The sequence below is a fragment of the Ptychodera flava genome (assembly GCF_041260155.1).
Source record: "Ptychodera flava strain L36383 chromosome 23 unlocalized genomic scaffold, AS_Pfla_20210202 Scaffold_23__1_contigs__length_28996876_pilon, whole genome shotgun sequence".
NCBI classification, from domain to species: Eukaryota; Metazoa; Hemichordata; class Enteropneusta; family Ptychoderidae; genus Ptychodera; species Ptychodera flava.
In genome coordinates, this window is record NW_027248277.1 from 12,914,273 (window position 1) to 12,931,587 (window position 17,315).

Sequence of the window (17,315 nt, forward strand, 5' to 3'; positions counted from 1 at the left end):
TCAAGAGTGCATCATGACAAAAGACACCATTTCAAATAAACTTGAATGAAAGCAAATAAAATGGCCTACCGTAACTAAACGTTTGCACCGTACCATGTCCTATGACCACGTGACCTATCCTGTTTGTTTCGGGTTTTCATTAGACCATAGACTGCCTATTCGGCCATGTTTTACTTCTTCTGTCGAGCGACAGATTTTGCTTGGTTGGGAACATTGACCAAATTATCGGCAAAAAGTATGGACTCAGACGTGAACTGTTGAGATAGTCAATTACAGGTCAGGGTCAAATCTAAGAACTATCATCCCAAACCATGGCGTGGAAATAGCCAACCAGGCTATTGACACGCGCGTGTCAATAGCCTCGACCTTTTCTAATAGCCGTCTTGCTCGTCTTAACTGGCCTCTCTCTGTTGATCGAGGCGCATGAATGATTTTGTCATTAGCCGACATGATAGTGACCGAATTAAGTGGTAGCGGCGGCAAATCATGGAGTTATAGCTTCACAAATGTTGCTGGTTTATAATTTTCCACCCTCTTGAACATCACACTGTCACAGGAATAACCATAAAACTCTCAAATGCCATATGACGTAACTATGACGCTTTCTGACTTATTATAGTCCAGAAGGAAAAAACGTGGCCAACTGCAATTAAGCAACTGAGGGATGCCTATAGAAATACTGACAACTGCTAAGAAAATCGTCGATGGTGCGACTTCGAGTAAAAAATCGGGAGTTCGAAAATTATAAGTACGAAAGTTTAAAAAGCGACCACGAATCCAAAATGTGGGTCGTCTAGAATGAGAGTTAGTCAAAATTGCGAGTTCGAAAGTAAAAAAAAATATAATAATAGGAGTACGAATCCAAAATGAATGTTCGAATTGTAATCTTTTGCGAATCCAAAATGAAGAGTTCGAAAGTTGAAAACGGCGATTACGAACAAAAATGGGAGTTCGAAAGTTGAAAATTGGGATACGAATCGACATTGGGAACTCGATAGGCGAAAATGGGAATTCTGAATCCGAAATTGGGAGTACGATCTCCTAAATGAGATTGATTGTTGGAAATTGCGATTACGAGTTTATCTGGGGAGATAGGACCATGTGTGATATTTTAATCTAATTAATATATTTATAGTAAGAGGAACAAATGTTTGAGTAAAAGTCGTGTGAACAGACATTTTGAAGGGAAACGTTAATCTGTAATTAAATATATCAAGTTGCCTTATGGGTAATTCAGGCATGTTATTTCACCTTACTCATTATATAGGTCTCCTCTGTTCATAACACCCCTGAAGATGAATTTCTTATCAACAATTCATCTATGAAAATCACCTTGAATGTCAGGTTACGTTATATAGTGAAGTAGTCTTTGAGGAAAATTTGTGAAATTTACCCGAATGCAGTGGCTGGTTACAACAGTACCTTGAAGGTTCAAAACAGTGGTCGTTAGGTGTGTAAATAGAACAACTCCAAAGACTTCAAAACACGAAAATGTGTTGACCTTTCGGCATTACCTTCATTGGTGAACATCTTCTCTACATTGTATATACCAAGCCAATTGTTAAACTTGAATAATACAATGCTTTCTGTACACTGTTCAGGCACGACTGGGCGTAAATTACCACTCAGCGTCGAATTTACAACATATAATGACGTTGCTAGGTGACATCAGCGGTGCCCGTTATTAATGTTTGTCGTGTGCTTCAAAATATGTCTATAAACACTCCGTAAATTATGTTTGACACTTCTACTTAATCTACGTTAACTATGGATATTGATACAAACAGTCAAAGGATGGTTATCACCAGTCATTGTGAACGTTTTTTAGAGGACTCAAATGTTATTTTTCTTTCCCTATTTCATTTGTCTCGAGTCGACATTTTTACCATTGAGTTCCAAGTTGGCAGTCATCAACACCGCTTGCACTGTTGCCCGTTTACATGTCCATAGTGATCTTATTGCAGTATTTTGGTGACAACTAGATTGACAATTAAAAATATTGTCATGTGTATTTGTTGATATTTCGTCCATCTCCATCTTCGACGAAAGGTATAGAGCAAATACTCATCTCGTGTAAGACAAAATATCCCCAACTCGTGTGAAAAATCTGATCCCAGGTCCTTGGGGTGAGAGGTTCTATAAGTCTCACTGAATAACAGTGGGGATTTCAGTAGCTCTAGTGCGAATAAAGCTGCCAAACAGTTCTCTCCACTGATTTCGGCAAAAACCAGAATTTCTCACCTTGCAGTGGTGATAATGACAACATAGTCTCACCATAGCAAAACTCTCTCAAGGTCAATGATTGCAAAAATATTCATCTTTCGAAAACAAAAAAAAAGCCTTTGCTAGCCTACATTAGGTAGTTTCCTACATTGTCTGCTAAAATTGTGATATTTGCCAAAATGCACTATTACAGGCTTTAGCCATTACCTTGAACTTTTAACCAGGTGGTCGTCAAGATAACCGCCTGTTTGGTGTAAATAAGACAGATCGCTAAAATGTGTGACCGTACGACAGTAACTTCATTGATGAGCATGTTTTTCATATATATGCATGTACCATGACCATTGTTAAACTTAAGGAATGTGATGCTTTGTGAATAATGCTCAGGACAATATGTCGCCAGTCATTGTGAATGTTTTTATAGGAGTATAATGTCCTTACCCATTCTCTCTTTCATTTGTTCGGAGTCAATAGATCTCAGCAGTTCTTTTGAACTTAAACCAAGTGGCCGTCAAGATAACCGACTATTTGGTGTAAATAAGACAACCTCGAAAGTTTCTCAAGACTTCTACAATGTGTGGCCTTTTGACAATACTTTTATCGATGAGCATCGTTCTGATACCAAGGCCATCGTTGAACTTTAAGAATGTAATGCTTAGTGAATACTGGTCAGGCAAGCATGTCGCCAGTCATTGTGAATGTTTCAATAGGAGTCCAATGCCACTATTCTTCATCGTCTGCACTGTGACCCGTTAACATGTCAACAGTGATCTTATTGTTGTATGTTGGTAAAAATTAGGATAAGTAAGACATGGCCTGCCTTCGGTTTCCCGACTTTGCCCGGTGTTTGTGGTCACCAACCAAGTCCAGTTTTTACTGGATGTCTTTTTCTGTGGTGAGTAGTGTTGACACCTATAGCCACCACCTTTGAAAAATGAAAAAGGCATGTCGAAATTTTCTTTAGCCCCAAGTCATGCATGCAATTGTAACGAGGTCAAATATCTACCGCTTTTTCTAATGTCGACCTTTGTTTAAAGTACTAAATTTCATATTTTTCGATGGCTACTGTTGCAGTTTTAAAGTTTGCTGCACTATGTTAACACATTTTGAGCACGCATAGTTTTTTTTTTCATCAATTTCCCAAATTCACGTCTGGTACACGTTCAAGTCACTTGAAATATAGAATTCCTTCACTCATAAGTCATGTGGTTTTATTAGGCATTTCAATCGAACACAAAAACTATATAAAGATTTCTCAACTCCAAAGCAATTTAAATTTTATCTTTTCTTACAATATGAGGGAAAGCCATCAACGCCATATTTAATGTCATTGCGAGTAGGAATGAACGAATTTCAAAATGTCGATCAATTTCCTCTACAATCATGTTTGTAAGCCTGCTTATAGTTTCAATGTTGTCAACAGATACACAAATTCAGTACCACCGCGGTCATTTATCAGATTCAAGAAAATGCATCACCAGTGACCAGTGAGAATTTCAAGTCTCACAGGACAAAAGTGAGGATGTCTCACATAGCTAGTGAGAATTAGGCCATCAAACAGTTCTCACCACAGGTAGGGAAAGACACGAATTTCCAAGCCTGCAATGGTGAAAATGACAGAGTCTCACCATAGTAAGACTCCCTCAAGACCAATGTGATAGACAAAATATTCATCTATCGAAAACATCATCATTTGCTATCTTATATTACCTGGTAACCTATTTTTCTAGTAAATTTGTAATATTTACCAAAATGCAATGACAGCTTATAGCAGTGCGTTTAGCTTTTACCCTTCCTTTTTTCAAGATAATCGATTGTTCTCTGTAAATTAGATAACTCCAAGTTTCTCACGACTTCTAGAACCCTCAAATGTTTGACCTTTTGACATCCCTGCATTATGAGGCAACTTCCTAATATATCACGCCTATTTCTGAAGCCCTGTGATCGTGATTCGTTTTTGAATACTCGTCAGTCAACGATGCCAGTGTCACCATTCAACAACACTCGTCAGCTTTCACTAAGTCTCAACGAAGATGCCCTACAGCAATGAGTGGCAATTGTCCTAAATATAATTTCTGAGGACGACCAATGCTCATAATTAATCTTCTGTAAAAATTGGATGAACCTTAAATTGTATCGTCGTTGGAAAGCGACGTGATTTTCCTTTTTCACTGAGCACTAAGACAGGGGATTTAGAGACACCACGGAGAAATATTTGTTGTGTGCATGCATATAATAAGGGGTTAAAATTACACTGTCTAGTCTCATCACTAAAATAGGAGAATACATTATAGAGATTCAAATCAAATAAACTTTATATATAATCATGCCAACGCTCCATGATATGAAAACATGTGGCATCCTTCAACTTTTCACCGGATTTGTCGTTTGCTGAACTTGTCATCACAGATGGTAACGTGTCAATCTAGCTATCCCTAAACTCTCTAAACTTTCAGATTTCATGGCATCAACGACTGTCAATATTTTCTTTACTCTGCCAAGTGCAATGTCTAATAGATGATGTAAGCTGCTGTAAGCTAAAATAAATAAATAAAAAATAGGCAGGAAATACGAGTTATTATGAAAGCAAATTTGAGCTTTATTTCGCTTCCAAGGGTGTGAATATTTTCAAAGCATTCGAAGAAAGAGAATGCAGAAAATACTAGTAGTTAAAAACAACATTTTTGAAATATAGAACAAGGTGACCGATAGAGGTGTCGGATGTGGAGTTGATCATTGAATTTAGTATAAACTATTTTAAAGGCGAACCATTCATGTCATCAATAGCAACGTCATTAAACTCGGTTGTCATACTTGTAACCCTTCGTTGAAATTTAACAATGACCTGTTCGAATTGCTTTGTTTTCTGCATCAACCATCTCTTCTTTCAACAGTGTTCTAGATTAATTCGATGAGTGTTTTTCTCTGAAACGGAGAAAATTTATCAATCATGTTATTAAGTACAATATTATTTTCAAAACTTGTTTAAAACAACCATGCAAGTAAGATATTATTTGTATTATATTCTCCAAGATCGTGAAAGTTGGACTCAAGCTTCATTGATTTAAGTCTGAATAAGTCGACAATAAGTTCTTGATTATTAGCAAATACGAGAACTTTCTTTATTTTTGTACCCTTAGTTGTAATTAATGCGTTTGTTAGGGTAGTTTTTTTGTGTGTATGCCCATGTGGGCAAAATAAAATCTTGGAGTCATTATACCAATAACCGCGCCTTCCGTGAGAGCCTTTTTTCTATGTGTCTCATGTAGTCGCTCTCCGTTGGCCTATGTGTGCAAATGCGTGTCTCCACGTAAATTTGTAAGATAAAAGAAGGGCCTCGTTACCATTCTAGGTCAAATTGCGACAAAAATGTAAAAAGGTCAGAACGCAGATGCCCGTCAGCAATGTTTATGACAAACCAAAAAAATAATCTTCTAGAGCGAAAAAAGGTCATAAATAATTTTCAATGAGCATCAAAGGTAGGTTAAATAGTGATGTTATAAGTTGAACATTTGACATGTACATATGGAAACTGCACACGTCTTATCCCTGACAAGTGCGAATAATACATATGTTGGTGAGTGATGGAGAGTGTATCATTATTCTTAATCATCTAGCTTTAATAGAGATTTGCTATGAGATATTCAAATATTTCTGTAATAAATGTAATAAATGGCAAATTATATAACATTATTTATCATCGGTAGTAAACCAATATAGTAATAATATTATATAGGGCTCAGCCCTTGGTGTCGCGCCAGGGGTTATTAAAGATTGGCAATGAATGTTATTTGTATTGATTCATGATAAACTGTAATTGTTACTTCATAAACGTTTATATGACAACTATGCCCAGTTTCCCTCTGATGAAAGCAGTTCACGCACTTACACGACGTCAAACCCTGCAGCAGGGCAGGTATAGATTTTCTGTAGCGTGTAAAAATTTTGGACAAAAATTGGCAATTTTTACAATGATAACAGCCTATTGCGTTAAACAAGGGACGTATTATGCAATAATTATCATTGCAATGGTAACCGCACTGCTCACCTTCCACTTGCCAGCTGAAAACTATAGCGTTCCGTCTAAAACTTGCAATTTTTAAATCTAATTATTGACACAGGGGGCGCTCTCCTATAATTCAATCCTAGCATTCTTTGCGTATGCCCCCGTTCATCTGCACGACAGTTTTCTCCGTTTATCTATATCAACGATACTTTGTATCAGCGACAAGGTGTATAATAACATTTACTGGCTAATAAAAGAGGTATATTTTATAAAAGGCATGTTATATCATAGTAATTTGTTTCGTATTTGTTTATTTACGAGTACTCAAAAACAAACATGGCGGTGCCCATGAAAGAAGGGTACACTTCCGGTTACTCGCATAGTATATTATGAATAAGCGCATGCGTAGTCAGTAAGCCGCTGGCGCGACTATTAATTATTTCAACAACATTATATGATTTCATGTGATATTTTCGCCAAGTTACACGTCACTAGTTTTCTTTACAAGTATATAATCATTTTTAAATTTGGATCTAAGTTTGTAGGCTAGAATATAGTCAACAGATATAAACGTTCAGTACCCAAGCAACATTTCGAGCATCAGTGCGCAGACGCACAAGTCATCTCGCCTAAGGTGACTTGGGGTGGAGGAGAGTGTAAGAGCTGATAATGTTCTGAATGCTAGGACAAAAGTAGGAATGCCAAGGACAACATTTAAAATACGTATGACGGCATATTAAATGCCAAGGACAACATACTGAATGTCTTCAGCAACATATTGAATTATTAGGACAACATATTGAATGCCTGGGATAGCATGCTAAATGCATAGAACAACATACTGCATGCGCAAGACAACACTGTATATTTCTAGGACAATGCTTTGAACGATATTTTCAATACACATCACAACATGATAATACTGAGGCTTGACAACATGATATTAGACATCTTAAGAGGCAGTCGTGGCTTTCCATATATCGTTCACAAAATACATGTGGGAATCGATGCCGTACCTTTTAACTATTCCATGTCATCGTTACCAGAAGTAAGTCATGCAAATAACAGCCAGTGTGGCAATCAGGCTGTAGTACAGTACATGAACATTTGTCCCGCCACCGCATTCTGAAAAGTAAAATGGTGGATGCGTTACTTGCAGGTCAAGGTAGTATGCATCTCGTGTTATACTATGGAGAGAAACTAAATATGATACTTTCGAAAGCCTAAGATTTTTCTTACACCGAGACCTTTAAAATGAACACCAACAAGCGGTAGAAGGGAAAAAAACTTGATTAACAAAAGACTCAGAATGTCTGTCTCCTAGGTGTATTCCACCTTGAGTCTAAACAAAAGATTGCATTTAGTGTGTCATGTTTCATACAATTGATTCATAAAATGCTGAACAAGTAATAACGCTGAGATAGGACTGAAACTCGAAATGTCTTGCTGATGATGTAAATAAAATTGTCGTATAGTAATTTTGGTTCTTCGACAATTGTCTATCCCTATTGAGATCGAAATAGCGTATCTTTTATATTTTAGTTTTTATATTTTGGTTTGACAAGCCGTTACCCTTGGGGCATTCACGATATGCAAGACAAATATTTTCAGCATTATATAAATTTAATTACAAATATAGATCGTTGTTCTAATAAAATTTATGTTAACTAATTACTGTTATTATATGAAGGGCCTCAGACAAAAAAACAAAATGCAATAACTTAAAACATCAGTGGAATATGATAATTGACAAACTTTGCCTTTTCCTTACCTGCTACTTTCTCACCTCCCTCAGTGGTTGCCGTGTCTAGAAGTAAAATATAGCATAGCGACAATGACTGTCCCGATCGTTAACATTACCATCAATGTGGGATAACAGACAGATAAAGAATTTAACAGTGGAGTCATCCTGAGTAAATACGTGATATTGATGAGTCGGGTGAATTGATGAGTCGGGTGAATGATATTGATTGTAAGGTGATGTGCCTTTCCTACCTGAGCACTTGGGAACTTCATTGTCCCATTGCCCGTCATTGCATGTAAGGGTGCCTTCGCCAACGAGATGGTAATCAGCATTGCAGGTATATGTGACAGTGTCATTATGTGCAAAAGTGTCTCCTTGCTTCTGTGCGTTTTCAACTGATCCAGGGTCAGCGCAATCAGCTGTAAAGTGAATATCAAAGGATTGTTCATGACAAATCTATATAAAATGGTATTTCATACGCACATATGTCTCCGGAGTATACCGAAACATTAATTATTATTTCAAATTATAATATAATACAAATAGTTAGTGAGATTAAATTTTTGAGCATATGAATAAGGGAAATTTTGCTCGACATCTTTCACAAAACGGAGCAATGAATTAGGCGTTTACAAGAAATTCTTTGTTTGCCGTCAGCGTGCTGGTAGGTTTTTAGAGAAAATTAAGAAAACAAGCACAATGTTAACACTTTTACAAATAAAAATATTATTCTAAAAGAAACCAAATCAATTTTGATCTCATGTTTATAGACTCGGTTTTTTAAGTATCTAAGGATAGCAAACGAAGAATTATCTTTAAATGGCCTGATGTCCCGAGTTAAATGGGTTGTTTTGTCCGGTTTATAATGGTAACAAACAGCGTCGCACGACCAGGGTTATCCTTTCACTTTTCTACTCCTAATACAAAACTGAAAATGAAAACAAAGAAACAGGCAAGCCTACCAAAAGGACAGTTCCTTGTACTTATTGTTCCTCCGTCTAGGGATTCGCTAATCACCGCGCAGATGTGAGTGTACTTTGCACAGGCCCCGGGAACGTCTCTTGTTATCGTTACAGTTGCACCAGTATTCGAGGCTTCGCCATTAGCGCTGACTGCGATGTCTGATGCACCAGAACCTAATGTTGCTGTATTAGCACTACCTTTTGTTGTCGCAGTGTAGTAGCTATCACCGTTTGCATAGTGCAATTTCACCGCCGTCACTGTATTGTCGGTGCCGCCCACGTCACAGACCACTATATCAAACGTGTATGTTGTTTCGTCATTACAGAGTGCTGTAGTTAAAGTTGCTGGTGTCGTAATTGTGAAGCTTTTGACACCAATATCTAAGGAGAGGAGATCAAAGCACAATTGAAGCAATTAATTTTGATTGAAAATGCGTTTCGCGACAAGGATATTAATTTGCTACAATATTGGGAAAAATTGATCAAATCATTTTGATATTTTCACGACAATCATATTTTACCATGACTGTGTCATATAAATTTTGGGTATGTAATGGGGTTGCCGGGATTGAAGCTTACACCTTTTAAATTTTATCGCAGGAAAATTCGAATTTCTTGTGTTTAAAGGTAAGATTTGGATTGTTTTACTTACGGTAGCGACGAAATTTTGAACTTCGTTGCACAGAGCTGTAGAACAGTTGTAGAAACCACGTATTTTGTAAAATTAACACCACCATACAGTGCGCTTTTAGTTCAATATCACCTGAACGGTACTGAAGATTCACAATCATACATGTTGAGACGATTCAGTAAATGTTGTAGTGCAATTGAGATAGATCAATAATTACCTTGAGCAGTTGTCCGAGAGACTACTAACGTGATGACCGCAAGAAATACAGCCTTCCTGAAATTAGAAAAGATAAAAATAAAACTTTCTGTTTCCGTCAGAATTGGTACGGTCTAAGATGACTTCCATGACTACGTGTGTTTGGAAGATGAAAGTGTCTTGAATCTACATAATGTATATCTCTCGTCCCTGTATAGCTTACTTCATTTTGCTGGTTTCCAATGATTTCTGAGGCGATTGCTGTGTTGTATCAAACTGTCCTTCTGTCAGTTCACCAAGTCATTTTATTTACCACGGTCTCGAGGGGCGTGTTCTTCTGGAGACCAATGACAACACACCGTAACTGTAGACTTATCTTTATTGCTGTCAATTTTACAAGTTACACCCAATCACAAAGCTATAATATGGTACGTACCCGAACGCTTTGGGCGCTGTGTCGTTGACATGTTGACACGAACTTCTTCGTTGATTGACCCTAGCAACATGACTAGTTGTCTGTATGCATACGAGAGCATCAACCGAATTTATATTTCAGCTGTCTCGCTAGCTTGGTAGTGTCCACAAAGCCGCCGAGACCATTTCATTTCAGAATTAAGTGAAGCCGTTGATGACTATTCTAACGCTCCAGTAAGTTACCTTGAACTCGGGACTGACAAGGTTAAACGATGCAATTCATTAAGAATTATGGCTTATTATAAACTCATTTTCAAATATTTGACTACTTTTCCCGACGTCACTTCGGATTTACGCTTTTTCAGCACGGTATACTTCGATATGCAGCATCAACATTGCCATTGACATGGACAAACATTTCGAAAACAGAAAGATAACAGTTCGACCGTTACTGGAGCGTTAGAATAGTCTTCAACGGCTTCACTTAATTCTGAAATGAAATGGTCGCGGCGGCTTTGTGAACACTACCAAATTAGCTAGTTCATCCGATCCACGAACTCGTGAACTCTTAAACTTGGTCGAAGTGGGTTGTAAAAAACACAATAGCTTGATGTAGGACATCTCTCTCTCTCTCTCTCTCTCTCTCTCTCTCTCTCTCTCTCTCTCTCCTTTCGCATGGAAACTCAGTTCCTGTCGTTAAAAAGTCAACTGTGACTTGTGCTCTATGTGCCTCAGCGAGGACGGATGCACGTCGTAGAACAGAATAGGACTCCGCCATTTTGCCTGCGCCAAATGATTTCATTTTCGAGTAGGATGAAAGTTTGCAATATTCTATTTGTAAATGAAATGAAAAACGAATAGAATAGTCTTGACATAATCTGAACTAACCAGGAGAAAAGTTCTGTGTCCGTGCCTCGCAGCGGTCATAAGGTCATATTTCTTTGTAGCGTTCAAGTTCAGGTAGTATGAGTTTAAGAAGTGGAAGCCTTAAACTTTGTTAAAATTTTCCTTTTGAAAACTTTCAACCATTCTTTTACAAAATCAAAATTAAAAATCGGGGGTAACCATGTAAAGCCTCGTACTTGATAAACCAATAACTCAAAACTAATGTACCGACAATTCGTCACGATGGATTTTAAAGTCGTTGGTCTGGCTCACCCCCTAGTTTAGTGTAACTTGTTCGTCAACTTCTGACGTGCAAGAAGAGCATGCCATGACGTTATATGTTCAAGGAAGGAGTCAACTAGTTTTGTTATTCAGTATTCAGTAAACCTATATACACCATGCTCAAGTTGTGATGCTACGATATATTGAATTATCTCACGAGTAGACGAGATTTTCGAAGGGTTGATTTAGATGCCCTGTGTGAATAACAAGTCAATCGAAAATCAATTTTTTTCCTCGTATTTCACGAATGTTGTGAGTCCGAGATGATATCGAATTCGGAAAGCTCAGCCTAAAATTCATTCATCTGATTCACGATATATGCTGAACTAAAAATTTATATAATTTTCCTTTTATTCTTTTTATATTGGACACACGCACATATCATGTAAATTCAATCATCCCCTCAACCTTAACCTGCTTGAGGCTGTCAAAACTCTAGACGATGATGGCGCACTGAGTAGGGGCAGCTCTTGCAATGTAACAGTAATTAGCATAACAAAGGCGCGCGATGCTAGGGGTCAGGTAACGGTCATTCTTTGTCATCTCCTAAAATAGCACTATCACTGACCACTGGCAGGTGTAACTCCTTGATTTGAAATAGATGGAGTGCACAGTAAGTGAGGCTACCCACAATTCCCCTTGGTTTGTTTACTCAGACATTTTTTTTTACTTTAGACATGCAAATTTTCTATGTTACGAACGTTAAAAAATCAAAACCCTTTCTTTTGCCGACACAGATGCAACTTATTCCCTTAGTTCCCTTGAAAATATTGTGTATGGCTGTCAAAATCTATGAAGACAAAATTACAAAATTGATATCTCCTCTGCGACAAAGGGGTTGATCTTCTCATTATTCACAGTGAGAAATCAGAAAATTATGATGATCAGAACTATGTTGCCAGAATTTTGAAATATGGACCCAGTTGTTCTGTGTACAGAAGAAATTTGCTTCAGTTCAGTGAGTGATCTCCGTGTGTACAGATCATGGAGGATTATGGGTAGCCTCATTTACTGTGGAGTAAGCCAATCGGGAATACGTTAGTGAAAGAATTGGCCACATTAGAAAATTACGTTTCTCACTCAGTCGCCTCATTACATGTATCGGAGATTCGGTTTCGTTAAAATTAAAATTTAAACCCAAACTTTATCGGTAATTTATTCATTGCAGTTTCATCTTCATATTACGTCATCTCAGGCTGTGACGTTTAATGTCACTGTAAATTTTTATAAAAGATAACGTTGACTTAATATTTTTTTTGAATACGGTCACTTTGTTTATTTTGGCACCATTTTACAAGTGGTATAGCCACTGTTGTGCAGATTTGTTGTTGTTTGAATATTTTTAATATTATTTTTTGTATTTGCACAGTTAAAGTATAAAATTCTCACTTGTTTAGGATGTTTTAAAAGTTGAAAACTTTGTGTTTGACATTTATTATTAAATTTGTCATTTGCTGCCTTTTTTACAATACGAAAGGTGTGTGTTCCGTTTTTGACAGGATACACTTTTATGTAAAAGTGGTTCATCACTCTACATGTATGAAATGCAATATTTCATTGCTATTGTAGATGAAAACGTGAACAACAATTCGTTGGATATGCCATGGAAATAACATAAAAATTCCACCCATCGACGAAGTGAATTAAGAAGCAAACGAAATTCGCTGCCAATATAATGATTTGTGGTGCATATATTGTCACTAGCACGACCTTCGTCTTGTCTGTGCATTCCGAGTGTCACACATCAGTGGCAGTGGCCTCCTGAGTTGTAAACTTAGGCGTGATATTAGTTTTCAGACCGTCTCAAAACATTTGGCATAATATGGTGTTATGTGCAGAGTTGCAATGAATCGATGAAGTGGACTGTAAACTTGAAGGACAGAGAATTGAAATATGTTAAACGAGTAAAATCCACGCCTTAGCTTTATTTTTTCGCTATATGAGCTCATAATAGTCTATAAAGACGTCAAGTTGGAAATAAGTCTGAAGGTGTGAAGCCAATCGAAGTTCGTATGGCATACATCCACATGCCTTCAAAGGTGTTGGTTTGGGCGAAGGTTTGAGAATCCACAAAATAAAGACAATGATTAGCGGTAAAATGCGAGAACTGAGGAGACTTGGACAACGATGAATAAGCCACCTACCATTCATCGGAATAGTATTGCAACCTGTTGGAACAAATCTATAAGGCATTGGCATTATGTACGCCGGTCAACAGAAATTGAAAAGCAAGCACAAATATCGCGACCAATGACTCCAATCACCAACTGTCTGTCACTGTGTCGACTCAAGCTGTATTTGGAATTCCGGAACTTGGATTCATAATAGATTGTTTTTTTTGTTTACATGCGTGTATTCATAAATTTCCATAATACAGCCTGGCTAAAATCTATTGGGAGGCATATCACAAAGATAAAGACACAAATTTGTGGACAAAAAATTAAACCAATTAATAACATAGTTTGAACAAATGTACAGGTGTGATTTTTGATCTGCAGAAGAAGTAATGCAAATGAACACATACAAAGATTTTTTGGCCGTCATATTGATTATTATTTGCATTTGAATGAACTCTGAATTCTGTTATGTAACTGTGCCGTCTTTGGCAACGGCTATATTGAAAATGGGTCAATATGGCCATTGCCGTGTGGGTCAGTTTGTACATGACAACAAATTTGATGAATAAAACGTGAGAGGGGACATATTGTACCCGGAATGAGACGAAAATATTGCCGCGATCACATGAACTAACTAACCCTAACCCTAAAAAGTCTGTGATGGTCTTCATTTGCTTGATTTTGTGTTGGGTGAAGCACGGTGGGAGCCAGAAATCGGGGTTAGCTGACCAAATTGTCGGAACTCCATTCGCTTCGGTCGCTCCGTTTCGCCAAATTGGTCAGCTAACCCCAATTCCTGGCCCACACTGTACTTCACCCGATACAAAAACTAAGCAGTCGGATATTGTGACAGTAATTTGAAGAAAGTGCAAATTTATATTATTTTATCCTTATTAGTTAGTCGGTGCCGCAATTACGGAACGTCTGTGTTTTGTGTACGCCGATTTTGACGTCATCAGTTTGTGGCTATACCACTTGTAAAATGGTGCCTCTAGTGATAATATGGGAGCTTTCTTGAGGAATTTGATAATTTGCAGTCTTTTGAGAAAAAAATCTACCACACACGATTACAAAGAGTTTCCATATCCGACTGATAGAAGACACCGGTAACAGAACGTAAGACATTTTTGCCTTTAACAAACAATTAACCCCTTCCTGGAATTTTGATCCGAAATACACACTTAAAGCTTTATACTGTAATTTATTCACTGAGAAAGTATTTTTAATTAAATCAATTTTTAAGGTGAATTAATCAAGCTTGATGAGTACAGATATTCAATTTGAACAAATCTCAATCTTTTATTGTTTAAAATACTTTTCACATAGAAATATAAAACTAGGTGCACGAAGTCAGAAACATGTGAGTTTACGATATGAGCTGTCCTATTTCGTATCGATGTCCTATTTTGTGTTTGTTACCATGGGATATTTTCACACTCGTTGTGTTAGAGTACAATGTGTTAACGATTTTGGAAAGATGAACCAACCTGAACGAGCAAATAAACTTTAGCCGCCGATTTTCAATACAAAAACAGTGAAAAATTCGCAAACCCGCGTGAAATATCCAAGAAAGCCATGCAAATGTCACGGACACAAATATATCATCGCAGAAGTCCTTCGCCTGTGGTCATGTGAGATTATGACTTCGTTTTTAAATGCGTCACTTTTTAGGCAGTAAATGCAACGTTGGTCAAGGCAATGTCGCTTGTTCAATGTTTTCACTGGTCAATTCAGGTTATTTTACAAGTTGATGAACATATAGAAAAGTTCATAGAAATGTAAAGACTTTAGCCATATGTCATAATGAAATGCGTATCCTCATTGTTCCCCGACAATAACACATGCTAACCAAAGCGTTTAAATACGGCAATTGCCCTTTTGGTTTGGAATAGCGATGTCTTTATCTGGTTGAACTTTAACACAAGATTCCTTATTATGTTTAATGACTTTCCAATGGGCGTACGCTCGCTTTAGAGTATTTCAGCATACCCTCATATTATAAAAAGAATGGCATGTTTTGCCAAAGGAGAGAGAGACACCATTACAATAGAGCATAGACATGTGGCGTTTCTATCATATTTGTCACCTTAATATTCTAGCTCAATACCAAGAAACTTCGACTTAATTTTACATTCACAAAGAATAGGTGGTCAGGCAATTTTTGAACAGGCGTTAAAGCAAATGAGAGATCTGAAATCAAGAAGTATGTTCCTAACATGAGGTGCAGTAGTACTGATGTCAACCCATGGCTTTTTTGCTGTTGTACATGTCACCTCATATCATATAGACCTGTGGTATCTTCGATTGTGTCTACATGCAAAGATGTGAAAAGGTAAACCGAAGCCCATGAAGTTGAAGTACAAATAGAAATTAACACTTGCGGGTACAGTCTCTGTATCGAGATAAAAGTCTTTCGGACTGCAAATTTTAAATAAAAATTTCAAAATTTCGACTTGAATGCAATATACCGCTCCTGAAGTTAGTCTCATGTGACCCTTATTACAAGCCTTCCAACGATCTACTGAACTCAGGTTTAAGGAAATACTTATTAATAAGTAACAAGGCTGGTGGAAATTCGTGACAAGAGAAAAAGACAAACTTTCACAGAAGAAACATCGTACCTCTCTGTATACAGCAATGTGACGGTAAAACAGGTAAAACAACACTGCCTGGTTCACATTGAAAGAGTATTAACCTTTTAACAAATTTGCATAATACAGCGCAAGGAGGTTCTACGAACAATATTACTACAACCTTTGTTCGCATGGCCCACAGCATTTTAAGAGAGGTCAGACAACAGACAACCGGTGTCACTCAAACATTTCCTTTGTTCACTTCGTGTCGCTGAGACTGCATTGTCATACAATAGCTTTCCCAGAGAGAGAGAGAGAGAGAGAGAGAGAGAGAGAGAGAGAGAGAGAGAGAGAGAGAGAGAGAGAGAGAGAGAGAGATCATTGATTTCATGTCGCTTAGACTTCTGATTAGATATAAATCATCCGGCTTATCATTATTAATAATATTTTCTTATTTTCTTTTGCTAATTCTGTGATACTGGGGACTCTAAGTTTAATATCACCTTCTTTCAGGCGATACGACCTCCATGACACTATTGCATTTCGTCAACACCATTTGAATTGTACACTGATGTACGTTTATTGTATATTTTTATATGTTACCAGGTTCGTCATTTTAGCTCCACAGAGTGTGCAAATTGAGTGCGTCTACACATACAGGTAAGAAAATGTGAAAACAGCCTGCAACAGAAAGGACAGATAAATTGTCGATGCCTGCGATTTCAGCCTCTGTATATCGGTAATAACCTGTTAAAGATAGATATTTGCCTACTGAAATATACCGCCCAGATTTTGCATATTTTCAAAATCATGAATCACACTGTATAACCAAAAAGAATTAACATCATCAGTATCACCAAAGTTCATATCTGAAGTAGCAAATAGTAATTTATTTTTTTGTAGCTGGCCTTGTTCTCGGTGATGATTACCATAATGCTTGGTAATTGAGCACAACTAACACAAACGAAGCATCAGAAATGGAGCTTGGAACCAATCATGTTTGCATTCCAATCTCGTATACATTGAAGCAGACGGCAACTGGGCGCTCGCAAATATTGGCATTAAGTTCAGCATTGAGAGGTTACATACTGTCAAAGACGTCAATGTGAATTCCATGTCGTTTTGTTCACCACACATCTTATTGTGACAGTGACTTTATTTCAAGTTTTAATTCGCCTAAGTATATGTAGAAATAGCAACATTGCATCATAAGAGACGTCCCAGGCCCCTTCACTTCATTCACGTCGATTTGAATGCTAATTTGAAAAGCTGAACTATAAGTT

The 17,315-nt window shown here is 37.3% G+C and overlaps 1 protein-coding gene and 1 long non-coding RNA gene across 2 annotated transcripts; both read right to left on the reverse strand.

The window, feature by feature from the left end:
- Positions 1-3,787: 3,787 nt before the first annotated feature.
- On the reverse strand, positions 3,788-10,071 carry LOC139124284 (uncharacterized). Its single transcript, XM_070690425.1, has 5 exons — positions 9,985-10,071; positions 9,784-9,839; positions 8,936-9,316; positions 8,225-8,392; positions 3,788-3,822 (listed from the first exon to the last, which is right to left on the reverse strand). Exons 1-5 carry the CDS (start codon positions 9,987-9,989, stop codon positions 3,788-3,790), a joined length of 645 nt encoding a protein of 214 aa, XP_070546526.1. The 5' UTR covers positions 9,990-10,071.
- LOC139124260 (uncharacterized) lies at positions 4,979-8,977 on the reverse strand. The gene is made up of 5 exons (XR_011549904.1): positions 8,936-8,977; positions 8,225-8,392; positions 8,001-8,036; positions 7,246-7,354; positions 4,979-5,148 (listed from the first exon to the last, which is right to left on the reverse strand). It is a non-coding gene; the product is annotated as an uncharacterized lncRNA (long non-coding RNA).
- Positions 10,072-17,315: the final 7,244 nt, after the last annotated feature.